This window comes from Homalodisca vitripennis, chromosome 6 (assembly GCF_021130785.1).
Source record: "Homalodisca vitripennis isolate AUS2020 chromosome 6, UT_GWSS_2.1, whole genome shotgun sequence".
Taxonomy (NCBI): domain Eukaryota; kingdom Metazoa; phylum Arthropoda; class Insecta; order Hemiptera; family Cicadellidae; genus Homalodisca; species Homalodisca vitripennis.
In genome coordinates, this window is record NC_060212.1 from 133,737,833 (window position 1) to 133,760,425 (window position 22,593).

Sequence of the window (22,593 nt, forward strand, 5' to 3'; positions counted from 1 at the left end):
AAATCTACAAATAAGTCAAAATCAACTTGGAAAATTATCAAATCTGAAATCAACAATGGCACCAAGATCACTAATAACATACAATTGGTCCAGGATGGCACATCCATATCAGACCCAATTCTTGGTGGTAATATATTTAATGATTTTTTTATAAATGTTGTTGATAGATTGTACTTCCAAATATTCAGAAAGATTTTGTTAATCAATCAGGTCATGAAAAACCGCCTCAAGCCTCAAATTTTTTCAAATTTAAAGAGGCTGATGAAAGAATTTTAAAAACGATTGTAATGGCTTTTGAAAACAAATTCTCAACAGGAATTGATGATATACCAATCACCCTCATTAAACAGTCTTTTCCGCTAATCTCCAAACCATTAACCCACATAATCAATTCATCATTAATATCTGGACTTTTCCCATCCAAATTAAAAATTGCTAAAGTTGTTCCACTCTATAAAAAGGGGGATTTAAATAGTCCAACAAGTTACAGACCTATATCTTTATTACCTGTATTTTCTAAAATTTTTGAAAAAGTAGTATATAATCAACTTTTTAATTACCTGGAAAGTAATCACATATTGGATGATCAGCAACATAGTTTCCGACCACAAAAATCTACGATAACTGCAGGTGTTAATTTCATTGAATTAACAATAGATTTGATTGACAGGAATGAAAAAGTCATTGGAATCTTCCTTGACTATTCCAAAGCATTTGACAGTGTATTACTAGTTAACCACCAAAACGTTTTCCTTAATGGTTGACAACAATACTTTTATAGCATATTGAAATCAAATTTAATATTTATAATATATTCATAAAATGTACAATAATGTTAACATGAATATTAAAAAACTTCCTATTCTCAATAAGTAGGCCTAAAAGATAGTCTACTTTTAGGCTTGTTAAATGAAAATTGTTAAAATGTTGCTAAACGCATCCTTTTTAATGCAATGTCAAGGTATGGTTAAAATATTTAAACAATAGTATTTAAAAACTGCACTAAAAACAACAGCATAACCTTTTAGTACTAATAAGTTTTTGTGTCTGCACCAACTAATGGAATTGAAGTTAAGTGGAAGAGAGGACTAATATCACTTCTAAAAGTCAAATTTCAATCAACTTTTCACTTTCAATTAATTTTATCACTAATTTTTCTTTGGAGAAAGGGGGTAGAAGGCACCGCATCAAGTCAAGGCTACTTGTTCCAGATCTTTTAATCAGGCCCCTTAATCTCTAACTTTCTTTCATTTTATTATCTATGAATGTTATATCACATCCACGCAGGTGAAATCACACTATCTCATTTAATAGAACTTTGAAATAAGAACACTTCCATTCTGAGGGAATAATCCATGTGAGCCTATGGTCACAGTCCCTTCCCTAATTACATATAAATTGCGCCAATGGTCATTTTTAGTGACAGTTACGAAATTAATAGTTAAGTTAGGTAATTTAATCTTAACATTATCCTAATGTCAGATGCGAAACATAAGTAGTCTGATAAGTATTATTCGGTTGTGAGAAAAAACACAATTCTGTTTGTTAATACTGACTTACAACAAAAAGTTAATTAAAATCATACTGATCTGAGCTTTTAAATTTATTCCAAGCTTGAACCGGTTTTCTCTCAGCAAATTATCAATGAAAATATGGATCTGTTATCCCACAAATTATGTAACAATGATCATATAAGTTTGTATTTACTATTAAAATACAAATTAATAGTGAATGGAACAATTTAGTTCCATCATAAATGTTTAGCCTATATTTCTACTACTGCAAATTTGTTCATATTATAATTATTAAGAAAAACTACATTAAATTTGAATTTCAAACAGACATATAACCTGAGAAGACACCGATCTACTTAATGAGATAAGGAGAAACACCTCTGATCACGGGACATGGTCACCTGAGGAAGCATCTACACAGAGTCGGCATCCTTCGAGAGGATCCGCTCTGTAGAATGTGTGGTGAGCAGGATGAAACTGCTGAACACTTGCTCTTTGATTGTCCTGCAATAGCAAGGGAGCGGTATGCCATCTTTGGTAGTTTGGACAAAGGTGGTGAATTTCCCCAGGAGGACCTGATTTGGCGGTTTGTGGAACTACTGAAATCATAGACTGGTAGGCCTCATGGTCTGCATCCGGGGTGCGCAAAACGCCCCTGAGGGTAAGTGCATGGCAATAGGCCGCCCCATAGAAGAAGAAGAAGGCGACTGTAGTACCATTCTGTTCATAATCTTACCCGGATGCAGCCTCCACCTTCTGCTCATGTTCAGCATAAACCCATTTTGAGATGACCTTAAAGGATTCACACCAAGAAATGCCACAGAATGGTTGAGGACACATCATATTAGAGGCTGAGCCCTGGTTGGCCAAGGTATCAGCTCTTTCATTCCCAGGGATCCCCTCTTTGACCAGGAACCCAACAAACAGTCACATTGTTGGTTCTGGTAAGGGAAGAAACAACTTGATACACTAGAGTTGAACGCCATCAGTGCTGCTTGACTATCCGTGAAAATATTGATCGTTTTAGATCAATCTTGTAAATATGAAGTGTTATTACCCTTGACAGACTTACTCCTATATCGCAGAAGATTATCATGAGACACAGAGTCCTTACTGTTTACGACTCAATTATTTAGTATTTGACCGTTTCTGTCACTTATGTGTTTAAATAACCAAACTAACATACAATCGGAAGACTAAATACTCGTCAAATGACTTATTTTACATTTTATTAATTTTGTATAAATGGCAATAACAATTTAATTTAAATAAATAAATATTGTTTATTTTAGAATTATGCAGTGGTTTTTTTTCTTACCAGAGACCTAAAAAACTATTTTATTAGAAAGAACAGACTTTACTTCACTAACTGTACAAATTACATTTTATTACGACAATCAGTTCATGTTTTCTGCCTCCAAATGGAAGCAGAATAATGATGATGTCCGCATGATGGAAGCCATTCTGTCCCTATCTACTATTTGTTATTAAGCTATATCAATAGGCTTATAGTAGGTTATCACAAATATGTTACTAGTAGTACCAAAGTTAAAGATAACCTTTCGAGAACTCACTTGATTTGAGCTTCAATTTGGACACTATCTCTAGGGATGTTTTTCTGTTGTCTTCAGAAGTGCGTGGGATGCCACCGAAGTCCACACTGATGGCCAGGGGCATTTTCAATCATGACTTTCCTGACCCCAGATCACGTGCCAGATCGTCTAACTTTTCCAACGTCAGATCACTGTGGACAAAGTACTGATCGGAAATGCCCCTGGCCATCAATGCGGACTTCAGAGGTGCCTTTAGCACCAACCAACACTTCTGGCGAAAAAAGAAAAACATCCCTCAAGATGGTACATAAATTCCAGCTCAGACAATGTGAGCACTCATAAATGTTAACTCTAACTTTTTCTATTTATGATATTTAGCCTACGTATTTATTTACCTACTTCAATAATCTAATAAAAAACAGTAGAGGGTAGAGAGTGGCCTCCAGATAATACCAAAGTGCTTCGTTTTATAATTTGTCACTATCCATAAATTTTATACTAAAATAAAATGTATTATTATTGGGTTTTATTCCCAGAATTTTATTTATAGAGTAGTAAAACAAGCAATAAAATAATCCTTTTGGCTCAGTGGGAAGAAATGGGTTGATTTTTTGAATATTAATATGTCAATATTGATCAGTTACTTCCTATGGAATTTAAATGTAATCTATATTTCAAAAACCATTCAACATACAAAAAAATTGTTTATTAAAAAAAGTTGAAGATATTTTATAAGTATTCCAGAACACTATATGTTTTTCTCTATATCTACAAATAACAGAGTTGTGAATTGTTTAAAGTTTAAATGGTAGTAGCTACATTAGAACAAAATGATGTGACCAACAAAATTAGCCAATATTTATAAGATCAATTTACATACCAACAACTATTTTTGGGACATATTTATATATACAGCACAAACTTTGGAATTGGGGTGGTTTTGGCCTCGTGGGGGAGGGAGGGAGCATTTTCATTTAAGTTTTGTAGAAATCTTCCTTGAGTGCTATGATGAGGACAATTGCAATAGGCTGATTTTGTATACAAACTCTTACATAAAAAAATATCAATTAACAGCCATACTCTCGTAAGTTTTAAAAGTAGTATCTGTTAACCATACAACGTTTTGCTCTTGAAGTTAAAAGAGCTACCCATGTCCCTAACAACAGAGTTGAGAACAGGTGCCAAGAAATACTGGTGGTTCTCATGGCGCACATAGGAAGATCACATTGATATTAGTAAATGGTGCCAAGTTGTAGCAAAAATACCTCAGTGGCAGTCCACGTGTTAAATACTGTTTTTAAAAAGTTCTTACCAGTGTCAGGATATGTTTTTGTCGGTGGCACGTTTACTCTGTTTTCTCTCAGATGAATATTGTAGTTATCACTCTGCACCTGTAACCCAATAACAACAGAGGCAAATATTAATTAGGTTAGTATATCTTATTTTAAAATGTTATGAAGTACTTCAAAATTACCAATTTCAAAAAGTCATTTATATTGAGTTACAGAATACTAAACATACCATGATGAATATTGTAGAAATATTTTGAAATCTTATTTCTGGACAGCTGTATTTATTGCAGTTTTCAACAAAAGAAATTCGGAAATGTTTTCTCACTATCACTTGTACTACCAAATGTATAAATGACTCAATTAGCTGTTTAAAAAGTCACATTTATTTTTGCTTGGCTGTTTCAGTTCAATGCAGTTGCTGTGTCTGCTAGGTGTTGATATTCACTACCTATATGTGTTATCTGATAATTAATTAGTGTTAAGCCGCGTTTACACCGGAATTGGCAACGAAAAATTGCCAACTCCGATTGCAGACGCTAGTTGCCGATGGAAGTTTGCAATTTGTATCTGCAACCATGAACACAGTTTGCTTAATTTTTACTGCAACTTGCAACCAAAAAATTAGACAGTATATAGATTGTCGAGTCCAGAAGAGATTGTATTTGCTGCGGCAGTGTGAGTTGTTCTAGATCAATTGAGAAGACGGAGAAGATTCTGGGTTCGACCATCATTGCAGGCAAGAGCAAGGTATAGTGGCAGCGATCTATTGAATGACTTAAATAGAGATGATACAGATCCTTTGACGGGAGAATTGAGATGCGATGGCAGTAAAAAAAACTTTTCAAGAATGTCGAGCAACGATTTTGAATGTTTCATTGTTGGTATTGGACACATAATTAGCAAAAAGGATACTAACTACAGGAAAGTAATTCCAGTGCGTGAAAGGTTAGCTACAACTTTGCGATTTTTTGGCAACTGGCGACTCTTATACAAGCATCAGTTATTTGTTTAAATTTTAAAACAGTGCAATATCTTTTGTACCTCTCTGTGCCAGATGTTTGTGAGGCTTTGATATGTTTCCTGAAGGATAACATACAGGTGATTAAATGTTAAATACCTATCGACCACATGGAGCCGATAGGTGGGAGGGGTAGCGGGGTTAGTTGCAGACTCAAGTCGCCGCTTAATTTGTCACTGCAACTTGTATTGCCGACCAAGGTTGGCAACCGCCTTTGATCTTTACCGACTTCAGTCGGAAAACCAAATTTTGGTTGCTAACTCGTATAATCTGTCTGCAACTACAGTTGGCAATGCGAGTTGCAGTTGTTTTAATGCGTTCGACTAAAAATTGCCGATAAAAGTCTGCAATCATTGGTTGCCAACTCCAGTGTAAACGCGGCTTTATAATTTTCAAGTGTGTACAGCTTACAATGTAGTGCTTTTATTGAGTGAGTGAAACATACTTCTACTGAATACAAATAAATAACACATTCTAAGCTACTAAATGTATAGTGAAAAATCATTATTTTTATTATGTTACTTGTGACTGTTAATGAACAATTTATCCTGTATAAATGACCAAAAAAGTAATATTACTGTTTATACTCTATAAATAAGTAAGTCTTTTCTTATAACAACAATTATTATTAGGTCTAATGTATGGTGGGTTGGTTAATCTCTAAAAATACTGTATCAACTTAAAATCTTTACTATTGAAATGGATTGCATTTTTAATTACATTTGAGATGAATATTGATATCGGAAAGACAAAATAGCCTAGAAGAAATAGTTAACAAAAATTCCAAATGAAACAAACAAAGCAATCCTCTGTCCCTATCTACTATATGTTTTTATGTAATATATCAATTTCCATGTATTTTAATATTAATATTTTATAATATATAATATTTTAATATAATATAAATTTATAATAACAATATAAATTTAATATTTTAATATAATATTATATAATATTTTAAATCACAAGGGAGAGAATTACAACTTCAGATCATGCTGAATAGTCTGGCATGGGAAAGTATCATCAAAGACCCCTGGCGATCAGTGTGTGACACGGTACCTGGCACCACCTTCTACCACCTTCCGGCAATTCCAGCAGAAAGGGAAAAACATCCCCACAAGATAGTGCCTAAATTCAAGCTCAGATCACATAAAGACTCATAAAGGTTGTATACGTGCCTATTTACCTATATTGTATAGTAACAATTAGTATATATTGACAGAAGATTATTTTGCTAGTTTTATTTCAAATTTTTGTCTTTCCTTCACCTGCAATCACCGTAAATGTTATTATAAGGTTTACCTTGTTATACATTTTAATAGTAAAAAAATTGAAGTTTAGACAATATTTTAGTGTAGCAAATTACTAGTAGACCTAATAGGGTACTTTGGGATTATACCGACCACACCAGTATTAAGAACACAAAAATATAAATTTATAGAAATAAACATGATAGAACGAAAAAAAACAACTCTTTAATTACAAAATTACAAACTTACAAGCATTTCCAGGTATTGTGATCGGTATTGTTGTCGCTGTTATCTTATCTTTCTCGAGAATCCCGATTACGGCAGGCCGCGCGGCATCACATGATATGCACGGTACATAATTGCCTTTCCATTACAATTCAATTTATATTTCTGATCAGCCCCTCTAGAATTTGATATTTTACTGATAGGTACTATCTCGAGGGATGTTTTTTCTTTCCCCGAAGCCCGCTCTGATGGCCGGAGGCACTTGCATTTTGGGTTGCGGAATGTGATCAAGAATATAAACAAGTTTTGAGTGTTTTTTCAATAAAGAGTTTAGTTTTAGTTTGGTAATGTTTGTTTTTGTTGAATTTTTGTGTTTGGAGAAATGTAGAGGTAAAACACGGAAGTACAACAAAGCGACGCACCAGCTGAACGGGCGGCGAGACTCTGCAATCACGTTATCTACTAGACTGCTCGACTTTGACCTCTGTCTGAGGAAGGGAGGGGTTTGCGATAAGACAATTCCTGTTTTACATTGACAAAATATTGTTCTACGCTAATCTAGTAATCAGTAGAAGCAAAATGTCGAATAACGATTCATGTTTGGGTGTGGTCGGTATAATCCCAAAGTACCCCTAATAGTCAGGAATCAGAGCTAATTTGCTTGAGTAAGCAAACATCCTGATTTTTTTTAATCTATGGAGAAATTTTTCATAAGAAAGAAATCAATTGATATCCATATTAGTTTTGGTAGAGGTCTAAATGAATTTTTTTAAAAAGGTTAAAATTATTTTAATTTTTTCTCAGATTTAATTGTTTCCTAGCTTGATACACTTAAAACGGACTGTCAGACACAAATTTAACATTTAACATCATGGTGATTTAACATTTAATTTATTTATGTGTCTGACAGTTTTCATATTTTTGACCATTCTTACAGTACTTTGGTATTATCCGGAGGCCACTTTGTCCCTAACTACTACTTGTTATTATACAATATAAGTAGGTTTAGATTAGGTTATCGTAAATATGTTACTAGTAATACCAGTGTTAGATAACCTTTATGACTGCTCAAGTACTTAATAATAGCCAGGTGTTTTTATTTTTAAATAAATAATAATATTGTTTGGTAAATCTTAAAAACCTATAACATAATTCAGTTCAACATTATTGTTTCAAATAAATTCAAACAAAGTAAAATCATGATTTTGATATTTCAGTAATGGGCTACAGTTTAATAAGCGGCCACCGCCACAATCTCATCATTATTATTCATTTTAAATATTGATACTATTGAATACAACATTGACCTATAGATGATAATAATTAATCATTGCCAGCTGTTTCTATTTCATTACGTACTGTAAAGGTTAGTGACGTCAATGTTAGTTGTTATTTCATTTATGAAGTGAGTAGGTTAATGACAACGAGAATAACAATGGCGATAAATATGCAGAAGTTGGACCAAAATTTATTTAACATTTTAAAAACAAAAGGTTATGACCATTTTGTGGTTAACCATAGTAAAAACTTCGTAGATCCACTAACACCCAAACTATATGCACTACTAAGAAATCCTTAAAATATGGTCTCGGGTGTGACTGCATTGTTGATCATCTCGCAGAATATATGTATCAACAAGAAGTAATGATTGGTGGTAATCCAATTGAGCATTTTTTAAATGCTATCCCACATATCTATCTTGTGAAGTAATCATAAGTACTACACGACTCAATAGTAGTTTATATACAGTTTAATTAGTTTATACAATTGGAAATAAATACATTTCTATTACATATAGAAAGGATACATTATCTATAATACAATTTTAAAGAACTAAAACTTAATTCACTTCAGCATTATCGTACATAACTTATTCAAAGTAAAATTGTGTTTGGAAATACATTCAAAGTAAAATCATGTGTTTGGTGGCAAGAACAATGACGTGTGTGTTTGTTTCACAAGGAGTCACGTTTATCCTTGAAAATAGTTAAAGATTTGTAAGATTTAAAAACCAGAAAACTATATTGTTCTTTGAAATATCTATTATGTTATTTGGTCCGACATTTTGCTTTAAGTATTTTTAGATGGTTGGATGGTTATGAATATCAATGATTGGATATCATTCGATAATCATGATCCGACTGTGGGGGTGGCCGTTTATTATACTGCAGCTGCCCAATTATATTATAAGTATTTCAAATTACGCTATAATTTGACTGTTTTTATGTTACAAAGTAATAATTTAATGATAATAAGAAAAACTATCTTGGCTTTGTATATTTATAAAATGTAACAAAATATTGTAACATTTAGTTACTTATTACTATTTTGAACGATAAACGTTTCTGTATTACATCTTGTAACACAAATAACACATGTATATCATCATTGTATTTGCCGCTAATGGTCATTACTCGACTGCAGTATAATAAGCGTCCAACACTCAAATGATCGATAATATTGAATTATCAATATTCATGATTAAAGAATCCTCGATATAACTACTTAAGGGTAGGGTACGATAAGTGGACCCGGTTCTTATATCGAAATTGGCAAACGATATTACAAAATCATAACCATCGATATAATTAATCAGATCACGTCCCACATCATCCAACTTCTCTTGACATCAGATCACTTGTACGATATAGGATGAGATCACTTGTACGATATAGGACGTGATCTGATGTCGGACAAGTACCAATCGAAAACGCTCCTGGCCATCAGTGCTGGCTTGTTTCTTAAATCTCTTGAGTGATTATAAAGATTATCTTTAACTTTTTATATTTATAATAGGTAGGCATATATAGCCTAGCTTTAAAAAAATAGTAGATGATAGTATTACCCATATTATTTTTTATATAGTGAAAATTTTAATTAACCCATTTATAATTTATTAGTCTATCAGCCTAAATGTTACATTGTAGTGAGTTGGTTAAATTTTTGAGTACTAACATATTACCACGATAACAGATTACTCAAACATAATACCTTAACACGTTATTTTGTAACAGGTTATTGTCAAACAATAGTATTTCCCATCTTGGGTAGGGTAAGATAAGCGGACCCGGTTTTTATATCGAAATTGGCAAACGATATTACTTAATCATAACCATTGATATAATCAATCGATACTGATTAATTATTTTGAACTATTAACTTAAATATCTATATCAACAGCTGTAAAGACTTTGAAATAATACACGTAGGGTAATATTTCAATGGTAGGCCTATTCTGAGCAATTAATTGGTCAACCCCAAACTTTTTCATATTTTACTACGGTCATAAGGATATTCTCAGAAAGCAAGAAACATATAATTCAAGCCCCGCAAGGTCGTCCTACAGGTTGCCGAGCAATAAGAAGGTTCAAAGTCCATGCGATAACAGCATTGGCTTTCTGGAGACGCGCGGAAGGCCAGTTGTGACAGTAGGCCTACCGTTACATCTAGTGGTTCCTCAGATAATCCTTTTTCATGTGACGGGTGTGAGAACACGTTACTTAGTTTCACGGTTTCAAGTGAAGATCAGGAAAAGTTAAAACGTTTTTTTTACAAACACGGCGTTTTGCAACGCACCAAAGTTTGCCCTCTAGAATTTTATATTTTACTGATAGGTACTATCTCGAGGGATGTTTTTCTTTCGTTGACATCAGCGCGGGCTTCGGCAGCACCAGGTGCTGATGGCCGGAGGCACTCGTCTCAACTCGATAACAACTAATTAATTTGTAGCTCGAAATTTAAGAAAAACATTGTTCATTTGGATCAAAATTCTGCTCATTTCAGTATTATTTTTCATTTTAAGTTAACTTTCCGGGGCCTAAATTATGTTTTTCAATTTCACATACATCTCTAGATTATCGTAGTAAAATATGAAAAAGTTTGGAGTTGACCAAGTAATTGATCAGAATTACCATTTCAATTTTACATAAGTAATTTTGATTATTAAAAATGGCAGTCAATTTTAGAAAACTAGACAACATTGCTTTGAAAGATGATAAGACATGTTTTTCGTGGCTTCAACATATTGGACTCGTACCAAAAAACCCATTATGTGAAATTTGTGGGAAAGAAACAACTGTAACTGTGAGAGGATCAAATATGGTCGTCTTCAGTTTTCTTAATTTTGGTTATAATAATTTGTTTGATCACTGTAAATATTAAATTCATATTTAATTTAAAACATATGATTGTTATTGATGACTATAGTTTCTTTTATATTGATTGATAGTCTAGGATTTGAGATGCGAATATTAGATATCGATGACTACATTCTTCGATATAAAAAACCGGGTCCGCTTATCGTACTCACCCCCCATTACCAATGGCCATTACTAATTAATTTGGAACAATAATGTCGAACTGAATTACGTTATAGGCTTTCAAGATTGCATATAGTGAAGCTATATTTTTATATGCAAAAGGAATATTTGCATTATAAATAAAATTATAGAAAATAATACAACTTTGTTTATATTAAGTTTGAGCAGTGTTGTAATTACAATTACTTAACAGGGTAAACATGTATGATGGTATTTAAATCATTCTAATTGATGATTTTATTTAATTTGATTGTTGGACACTTTTTATACTACAGCTGGTAATATACACATAACTTATAATATGTTTATAAATCATTTGTTTTACATAGTAAAATTCTTCATTTTTAAAAAAAGAATAATAGTCTATACATCATGAGTTATATTAATGTTGTTATATTTGTTCATAGGTAAATAAATTAAAAAAAACTTCTGTAGTTATAAAGCCAATAAGGATTTAAGTGACTGTCACAAGGAAGGTTAAGAAAAAGGTTTCAGTATCTGTCAAACCATTGAAACTAAGCCTGGTAAACTAAGGAGTTTTTCTACTTTATTTTAGCTGTATAAAGCAAATATATTTCTTTTAAAACACATTGCATATTCAGAATTTGACTAAAACTGATTGAATAAAAGGACTCACAGAAATCCAAGCAGTACCAATAAGACTGACTGATACAATTCCCGCCAAACTGTAAGAATATAAGGTTATGTTGTGTTGTGTCAGGTTACAATCTACACTCCAAGAAAAAATACTCTGTGAACAGTTTTATCAACATGGCCAACGAAATAGTCACATACACATAAACAAGGTTAACATCAAGATAGAGCATCACTAGTGCTTACTTAGTGGCGTGCAAGTGAACTACTTGGAAATCTTCTTTACCATCACCTACAAAAGTGCTCCTGGCAGCTAACTAATGAACTATTTGAACCTACTAGAAACATAACAGTATAATTTAAGCCATTCTTTTTTTAGTTTTAAGAACCCTTCTATTTATATTATAAAACATTTTGTTTCTATTTATAAAATATAACAGCAATGAATCTAATGTGAGAGAGGTATGTAATTGGATACTTCACTTTATGTATCTATATTTAATTATTTTTATGAAATCATATAACATTAATTACTGAGAATTATTCAATGAGGATGGCCAAATAATAATAATAAAACAAAACTTGATTAAAACCTACACAGTTTAGCCTATGATAAAAAAATAACAAAAAACACAGGTATTAAAAGGAAATTAAGTGAAAAATTACTATTCTTTATTACCAAAACCTTCAAACTAATTCACTACAAACACAATAAAAAGATTTCAGGTTTCTACCAAAGACATTTTATTATTATTGCCTACAACAGTTATTAACTATTAGGTATTAAATCAGAGTTACATAAAAAATATTACATTACATTAATATGAAGAATACAATTTTTACACAAAATAAACTTGATAAAAGAAATACTACATAAAAAGTAAAAGATTAACACAAAAATTTAATAAAGTAATACAAAAAATCTATTATGTTATTAACTCCACTTATAGGGTTATCTATCTATATATATATATATATATATATATATATATATATATATATATATATATATATTATATATATATATATATATATATTTATTTATTTATTTATTTATATCTATATATATATATTTTTTTTTTAACCATCATCAGTGTACATTAACCTCTAAATAAATAAATAAATAATAAACAATTAGATATATTACAAGAAGAATTACATATTTATCTAAATTATAATAAAGATCCTCATAACATTTTAAATAGTAATCTGAAAAATAAGACAAATCCAATTTTTGAAAAAATTTAAATATTAAATACAGATTACTAATAAGAAATTAACAACTGTGTCATTTAAATTTAACATATGTTTAAAAGATCCACATGTGTATATGTAATTGTTTATTATTTATTTAGAGGTTAATGTACACTGATGATGGTTAAAAACCGAAACACATGTATGTAATAAAAAAGTTTTAATTTAAAGGGTTTTAGTTATTTTCATTACATTAAAAAATCTATTATATTAAATTTTATAGTGTTAGGCAACCACGGAATAAGCAACTAATATCTTTTTCATGCAGAGTTTTAGACACAACTAATTAGTACCACCATTCATTACTTATTAATTTGTATCATCCATCACAAGTGTTTATAAAAACTACTTAGTTTCATTATGTTACAAAATGTATACCACTATGTTTCAAGGATCGAAATCTATCCTCTTCGTCAGGTGCAGGAAATTTAATACATAAAAAATTAACTTTTTTTAGTAGCAGTCCATTTCCACATGTTGTAGGTTTAAAGTTCTTTTTTATGCATTAAATTTCTTACACCTGATGAAGCGGATAAATTTCAATCCTCAAAATATGATGTTATACATTTTGCAACGTAAAGATGGCAAATTTCCAAAATCATATTATCTTTTCAAAACTTCCATCGTCAAGCTTTAAACAAAGGACTTAAATTAAATTATTTATAAGTTTAAAGCCTTACCTGACCGAATGAAACAGAACCAGTGTTTTCTAGATTATTATTCGGAACATTCTCAGAATCATCCTGAACTTCTTCTGTCCGCTCAAACACTTTACAAAACTGTATTATGTCTGCAAAGAATAAACCATTACTATTCAAATGAGTTGGCTGAATTTTATATAATGTAAAGTGACGCTGTTTCCTTGATTGTATATAATTTTAATCAGAGCTGGTAAAGATATTAGTTTTATTAAACAACAATAAAAAATATTACAAATAATTCATGAAATCCAGATTACTCAAGACTAAACTAATACTATATTATGATTACACGCATTTGGTATAGTGATATGTTACAACAGAAACACGCTTCAAGCTTGGTATTTAATCAATAAAGAATTTCGTACTCAGAACTTAAGTAAATGTTATTATAAACTGTTAAAAAATGTTTTAAATAAGCTATTATAATTTTTCAATTAAGGTTATAATTTGCTTGGATAAATTGAATATAGAAATATATTTTCAACATTATTATAACTAGACTTACCTTCTTTAAAGTTGTCAGATATTTTCACCACTCCTTTCTGTAATAAAACAGTTGCTACGTTTTCTAACTCAAGATTGTCTGATTTTTTAACAAACATATCACCAAAAACTACATTCTTGATTGTCACCCTTTCCACAAAATGCACAGTTCCACTATTAAAAAGGTTTGACAGAACCAGTTGAGCTTTAGGACACCTGGAAATGAAGTTTTCATAGTTTCAGTATTAATGCTAATTGTAAAGTATTATACAATAATTTAGCTATGTAAGTGTATCACTAATGAATTAACTATTGATCGGCAAGGTGTCAAACAAAAAAACTACCTCAACCCTAAAGGCTGGTAATCTATGTTTAAACTTAGTGAAGCTTGAGCTTTTATGACTGTGATTTGTGTTGATATGACAAAAAAATGTAGCAAAAAATGTTACATATTGAAAATTTTAAGGAAGGGCAAAAATTCTGTTGTGCAAGCTGTATTGTGGGGGCGAGGGCATGCTTTGATACAATTTCAACACAGTCATACCATCATGCATTCTGTTTCTTTACATGCCACTTACAAGTTAGTATTTTGAAATTAATGGAAAAGCAGGACTGTTCTGATAACAATTTATTTAGACCTAATGCTAGTACATAAAATAGTGTGTACATAATAATATTTCAGCTATATTTTATTTATGTAAATGTATCGTACAAAAGTTGTTTGACTTATCATATTCAAAACTGATCCAACTGTCAGATGTTTGAGGCAGTTGTTTTGATCATAGCTTAGACATTTATTTAAACCACGCGGGTGACCTAGGTACTTCACAAATAGCACTAAGGAGGGGTTAGTCCAGCTGGCATGGTCAGACAAATTCTCCATATGAATGTCTGAACCCACGTCAGATATCTCGTACCAAGAGATGGTTTACTTCCTGGACAATAAAGATGCACCTGTTAGCCCTTAAAATTTGTTACCATAGTTTTTCTTTATTTTCTATCTAATGGACGGTTAGAGATGTAGACCCAAAAAAAGACGAAATGGGTTCTACCCCTATATCTTGGTCGGTTTCATACACCCTGTACTCTACCATTTTCCTTCCTCCTGTCTGGGGGAAAAGGGGAAGGCTGTGGTACCCACATGTAATGAGTACAAGGACAGGAAGCGGACTAGACTACAACAAATATATAAAATGCCTTCATTTACAAGTGTTCCTTAGTTACAAACCGGTTTTCAGGACAACTCAAATCAAATCTGAAACTATAACTGCAACTTTTACATTCTTTTTAAAACAAATAATGAAAAGAGACTTCAGGAAACGAGGCAGGTTCATTCATTATACAATGTCAGCCCAAAGTAAGAACAACTTTTTCTGCTTAGCTCAAGCCTCACCCAAGGTTGGCACACAATAAGACCTCATCCTGCACATCATACTGCAGTCTCTTATTCAGGTAATGGGGCTCTCTGAGTAGGAGTAATTTATGAGTCATGCAGTTTGTGACAACAGCTTACAGAAGTTACCCATGCAAAGCATGTTAACAGCATCACAATACTGTGATATATGATCATTCCGTCTCAGAGAGAACACATACTTCAGAATTGTGTTTTGGAGTTTTTTAATTTTCTGAGCTTCATGCATCTAGGCAGGGTAACAATAATAAAAAAATGATAAGACTAAAAACTGCATGAGCTGGATTCAGGCAACAAACCTCCAAACCGATACAAACTCCTCACTCAGCCTGCTGGATATTATAAGACACATGGTCTGCAAAAGAGAAGTCACTGTCCAAAACGACCATGAGAGTTTAAATCTTATCACAAATTGATAGGCTCTCTCAGCCAAGAGTGACCTTTAAACTTATCTCACTGAGGGTCTACATGTGGTTTTGTGGTGCTATATGTAGCCCATAACATGTCCCTATGTTTAGTTTGAGGCCATTTCTGGAGGACCAAGACAAGATATTTTCAAGCTCAATGTTACTTTGGAAAATAGCATCCTGAAAGAACTCAGGATCATAGGACAAGTGCAGCTGACAAATCATCAGTATATAAATGTGGCGTGCAGCTCCGGACATAAGTTGGAAAATCTGATGTGTACAGGTTGAAAAGTATAGCCTCCAGGCAGCTTCTTTGAGGTACGCCTCACTCTCTGTAAAGAGCAGTTGATATCTCACCCTTAAAAACTCCCTTAAACTGTGTGACTTGCGTTCTGTCTGCTAAGTACGATTGTACCCTATTAATTGCTCCTGTTCCAACAATAACTTGTGGTTTATTGAATCAAAAGCCTGCGAGTAGTCTACAAGTATGTGTCTTTGGCATCAATCAAGTCACTAAACAGGTTTACCAGGGCAGTGTAAGTACTGTGATTTACTCAGAATCCAGGCTGTGCTTTAATTCATATATTCATTGATTTGAGAAGCTACAATCTTTTCAACAATTTTCAAAATAAATGGCAACATTGAAATGGGTCTTAACCCTTGGACTCCTTTAGGGGCAGTTCTTCAGGAGGGGATGTAAAATAGGCTGTCTACTTAAGTTGCAGCGGTAAGACTCCTGACTACCGGTGATGTGATAGATTAAGGACAGAAGACTGACTCAAAGAGCATGATCATGCATGGTTGTCATTGCCTGTGAGTTCTGCTATATGGTTGTCTAGAATGCTGCCGTGGACCTCATCTAATTCGGTGATGTACTTATGTGTCATATATTTTAATATGGCACATTAATTTTTTTTAAGTAGAAGGAATGTGTCCTTAAATATATTCTAAATTTTAACATGGCACAAACATTACATAAAACATAAGAATCGGCCAAGAAATGATATAGATGTAAACTTATAACTGTTTGAATGGTAATGGAATTTTTGTTGTTTGCATATTTATGCTGTCATTAAATGTGCATTACAACCATTAAAAACTTATATATCCATTATTTACTGACCGATCTTTATGATCTGGATGTCGAAATGTTTGTAATTAGATTTAGCATCTTAAATTACTATTTTAAAATGTTCATAACGTTATTACTTTGGATGGTGTTAAGCTTTTAAAACTTCAACTGTCTGCCATCTTGAAAAATGATATGATAATAAAATATTAAGTTTTCTCTTGATTTGAGACTGCAAAAGAATTGTAGCAAACTTTAGTTTTATATCTTTACTGGTTCTGACATAAAAACTAAAAACACACACACAGGCAGGCAGACAGTAAACAAAAAGAGATAGACCATTGGTTGCATTTAATGTTTGGCTCCTTTTGGTTCATAGAACAATGCCCTGAAGTTGGTGTAGAGAGTTTTCATAGAGTCCAGCACCAGTTTAATATTTTTTTAATGTTTACAGATAAAGCTTACAGAACTTGTTACATAATTGTTAAACATACAGATTTACTTTCTGAAGTCATCAGTCTTCTGTCATATCAGGAGGGCGACCACAAGGAGTCAGATGAAAATCTTAAATGAGAGCATACATCAAACTAAAGGGTTCTATTAGAAGAACACAATGCTGCAAATTCAACCTCAAAAGGTTCACCCTTTAAATATGATGCTGGTTTACATTTATAAAAAGTTACAATGTAAGTCCTGTTGTGAATGGCTTAATATTTCTTACTTGGCTAAAATTGGAAAAGTTAAACTTTGTAAATGCATATTGGACGTAAAAAATATTGTGTTAGAGTAGTTAGTGTCTCTTCACATTCAATGGAGAATGATTCACAAGGATCTTTGACAAAAATATTTAATGTAAGCATAGCTCAAGATGTACATAATTTTACAGGGTTTGTCAAGCAAAGATGAACATCACTATTAGTGGTGAAACTCTGAGATACTAATAAATTGTGCCTAAGGCCTCAGAAAACTTGCATAAACTATTATATATTTTTAATCAGATATTTGGAAAGTTTATAGTTATAATGTATGATTTGTGTTACTTTAAACATGTATAAATTATATCAAAATTAAATATTGTGTTATATTACATTTTTTTTAAAGAATACAATAAGCTAAGATAATAATTCGAGAGAAGTTTCTGTATTTCCTGTTGATAATAATTCGAAATAAGCAGTAATTTTATAGAATAATTCTGTTATGGAATACTAGAAATTAAAGTACATACATTTTTAGCATATCCTATTTGTAACTAACTAAAACAGCAATGCTGTATAAATGAATTTCAATATTATTGGTTATAGAAATATTAGTTTTGTTTAACATAACTAACCCAAATCATGTACGATAAGTTCTAGGAACAATTTTACATGATGTTTGTTCTTATCCACTAACCTATATTCAATAAATACAATTAGTTTGTTTTAGAGATGACACAGAATGGTTTGGTTGCAAATTGCTCCCCTCCAATAAAAACTAATCTTGCGGTTAATATAAAATTCCTATGATGAAGAACAAAGACACATTCAGCCAAACTGGTAGTCTTAACGGAACACAGAGTTAACAATGGTACTGGTTATAGGAACTGAGAGAAGTGGCTTGAATTGGGATTGCCCAAGGTGAGCTGATAACACACATTCCAGCATATCCTACCACTACTCATTGTCTAGTAGTAATATGTCACTAATGAAGCGCACACAGTCAGTAAGTCTTGTTACAGAAAAAATTATGTTATACTGGCTTTAAAAATATTGCCTTTCCTAATACACCATTTAAGGTTATTTTATATTTATTATGTATTTTTAAAAGCTACACAGGTTTCAACTGTTATATGAACATTTTATTTTGTTTATTGGTTTGTAACAAACATTTTTCATTATTTCCTTCTATAAATCCCAAAACCATGTGGCAAGTGTTCTTCAAGAGTCTCAGCTTCAAGATACATACATAATTTATAATATATTCATAATTTTATATAGTACTAAATAAAGATAGCAAGCAGGGTGCAATCCAACCCAAAAATATTCATGAATAAAATATTGTATGTAGTTTAAAAAAATCTTGTAATCAACAAGTAAATGTACACTTGACATTTATAATAGTACTAGCTATTATAACATAATAATAATTATTAATTATTATAATGTTATAATTATTATAACATACTATTATAATATGTATGTATATACCAAACATGTAGTACAAAACACCATTGCAAATCAAAGATATTTGTATTTTTTACTTTTATAATAAAAAATTGGAATTATACATATAATTGTATGTATAGTAATTATTCATTGTTATAGATCATTGCAAATAAATAACAATTCATATAAAAAACACACACAAAATATTAAATATGTTAAGGAATTTTGAAACATGCTTATAAAGTACAAAATACAATAATTTATAACTGACATCAGTTAGTAAACCTCAGTAAAAGGCAGTGTGATTATACAGGGTTTCCATAAATTACTTTATCACACTTCATCATTTGATTTGGCAAGTCAAAATAAAGAAATGTCATGTAAAGTTCAGTTCTATCTTGTTTAGTTTACCGTATGTCTGTCTTTTTTGTAGGGAAACATTATATTTTTATGAATGAAAGTATAAAATTGAAACTTAGTAGTTGTATAATATTTAATATTTGAGACTAATTAAGACCAGTTACAAAAAGATATTGTTATGTTTCAAACAGCAGGAATACAAACTGTAATAACTAAAAAATGGGAGATGTTATTAAAAAAATTATATGATAATGAAATATAGGATACTGTTTTATGAACAAGTTTATTTTGCTATAATAAATAACAATGGAGTAGTGAATGTTTTACTAAGTTCCATCCTTCACAATACACTATTTGAGTTATTAATGTTATTACTATTAATGTTGTTTAACTCCGGATTATTAATCAGCTGATTATTACAATTAACAGCTAAAATTACTATTACATTGTTATTTACACTTAACAGTTGTTTGGAGGCATTATATGTTTTTTACAAATTGACCATTGCATTATTTGATTTGTTTTTGTATTTTGACTAAATGCCATTTACTAAACATACAATTAATTGGTTTAAACTTCATTTTATTACTATATTTAAAATTAATTTATTACATTTACTAAAATATTTTCAATTAAGATAAACTTTTATTACCTCAATTTTCAGCTGGTTATTACATTCCATAACTAAAATTATTAGCTCATTGTTGTTTTATTCAGTAAACAATCTTACTTAAATCAAGAAATATATAACAATAAAATTATGTGAACTAACTAATTCTATGTTTAAACGAGAACATATTAAAAGTTTATTAATGGGGAGAAAAACATAAAATTAAAGAACAAATTCAAATTTAATTTAGACCAGGATTTAAATTATTAAAGGCTTTTATGCAACTTCCTCCCAAAACAGTAATAGATCATTACAGAAAAATTATGATAGAAAAAAAGAAAACTCTAAAACTAAAATTACATTATCCAAAATTACACAGATGATTTGATGAAGAGTAAAATACTAAATGATACTTATGATAGAATTCATCAGCATAATTCATTGGAAATTCTTGTAAAGCATTGGCATATAAGCTTCTTATTATTTAAATGAAAAAGTAGATTTCAAAATATAAATTTAGTTATTGATTTTTATATTCTTTAAGACTAGTGTCACTGTGGAAGTGTGTGTCAGGTGATCGCACAGCTGAACATTGATCGCTCACATCCGTCACTCACCTATTTAAGATTAGTTTAGAAAAAATTTTAATTCTCATCAAGTTTTTACATAAAGTCTAAATTTGTTTTTAAATGTGATGTTGAAGACTATTTGTATGTCTGTTTTGTTTTTTATGACTGCCAGAAATTCAATTTTTTAAACTCTAAAAGTGGTACAGGAACTTACGATAGTGGGACAGTGTTTTAGAGTACCTGATTTATGTATTTTTCTAATGCTTATTTTAGCTACAAAAAATTAAGCTTAAATGTGTGTCATGTTTGTGAAATTGAATTCTCTTTTTCTGTTAGTTTAAGAATTGATGATGGGGGGAAGATTTGAATTAGACTGCAAAAGTTTCAAAACTTGTAAGCTGACATTTCTGTCAACTCCTTTTCCCGCACGCGCCTCGTGAGCACATCACAATCTGTGCCATTTATGTATTGATATGTTTACTTCAACAACCAATGCTCCAAATGTAACATAACCATATCTTTCTCACATAGAGTGTGGAGAAACATGTTTACTTAATAGTATTTTTTTTTAACGTAATTTGGTATTGCTCCAAAACCACATTAAAAAATATTTTGTTATTCACCATTGAATTCCATTAACTTGGAGTGTGTAAAATATAATAACTAATAATATATAAATATAATAACTTGGAGTATATAAAAAAATCAAAGTTTAAATTTGACCCCAAGTTTTACATTATTATCAGAAATGTAGATGTTATAAAACCAAGCTTGTAAATGTTAAAACAAAACAATCCAATCAAATTTTATATTTAAATATTGAAATTAATGACAGTGTAATTGAGAGGGTTGATCAGATAAAATTTCTACGATTATTGGTTGATAGTAATTTGTCATGGGATGAACATACTAAATTGGTTTTAAACAAAATAAATTCAGGCCTATTTGCAATTCGAAAGATGTTAAATTTGTGTAGTTTGGAAACTTTAAAATTGATTTATTATTCTCATATCCAGTCTCACATAGCCTATGGCATTTGTGTATATGGAACAACAAAAATGGAAAACCTCACGGAAATATTGAAAGTCCAAAAAAGAGCAGTCAGAGTCATGTTACATCTGAATTTTAATGATTCTGTCAAAGAAAAGTTCAAAGAATTAAAAATATTGACCGTTTATGGGCTATTTATTTATGAGTGCATAATGTTCCTAAGATACAACCCACTAAGGGATCAACATTATTTTATTCACTCGTACAATACACACGACACAAAAATGAGTCTAATTGTCCAAGTTACCGTCTGGAGTTCTACAAAAAAAAAAAACAACATTTGCAGGAAATAAATTTTTGAAAAAGTTACCAGAAGAAATAAAAGAGGACAATTGTAATATATTTAAGAAAAAGTTAAAAGCATTTTTGACAGGTTTAGCTTTGTACTCTATAGAGGAATTTGAAAAGGGTGTTTTTTAATAATAACAATTGATTTTTAGATTTAGTTTTGGATGTAGTCTTTATTTTATATTATTGAAACTTGACACTATTCTAATGTAAGAAATGTACTATATGTTTTTGAATAAAGAATATTTGACTATTGACTATTGACTATATCACTTAAATGTTATTATATACTTATTTTTTATGAAATTCAAACATTTTAAGAGACAAAAATGAAACAACAGTGCAAGTCATCGGCTGTTGCTTTGTAAAAAAAAATGCTTTAATACAGCTTGTATGTTCTAATGAAGAGCTGTATTGCTAATAAAAGAGTAGAAGTTAAATTTTATAATACGAGATAACAACTTAAAATCAGTGATTGTGTG

General features: G+C 30.9%; 1 protein-coding gene across 2 annotated transcripts in view; it reads right to left on the bottom strand.

The window, feature by feature from the left end:
* LOC124364933 (putative ATP-dependent RNA helicase TDRD12) overlaps positions 1-22,593 on the bottom strand; it is a 90,525-nt gene that overhangs the window by 59,903 nt on the left and 8,029 nt on the right. For both annotated transcript variants that reach the window (XM_046820762.1, XM_046820763.1), the window contains exons 4-6: positions 14,226-14,419; positions 13,700-13,809; positions 4,380-4,458 (exon numbers count right to left, since the gene is read on the bottom strand). In XM_046820762.1, the coding sequence (XP_046676718.1) occupies positions 4,380-4,458; positions 13,700-13,809; positions 14,226-14,419 (383 nt within the window). The remainder of the gene's footprint in view (positions 1-4,379; positions 4,459-13,699; positions 13,810-14,225; positions 14,420-22,593) is intronic.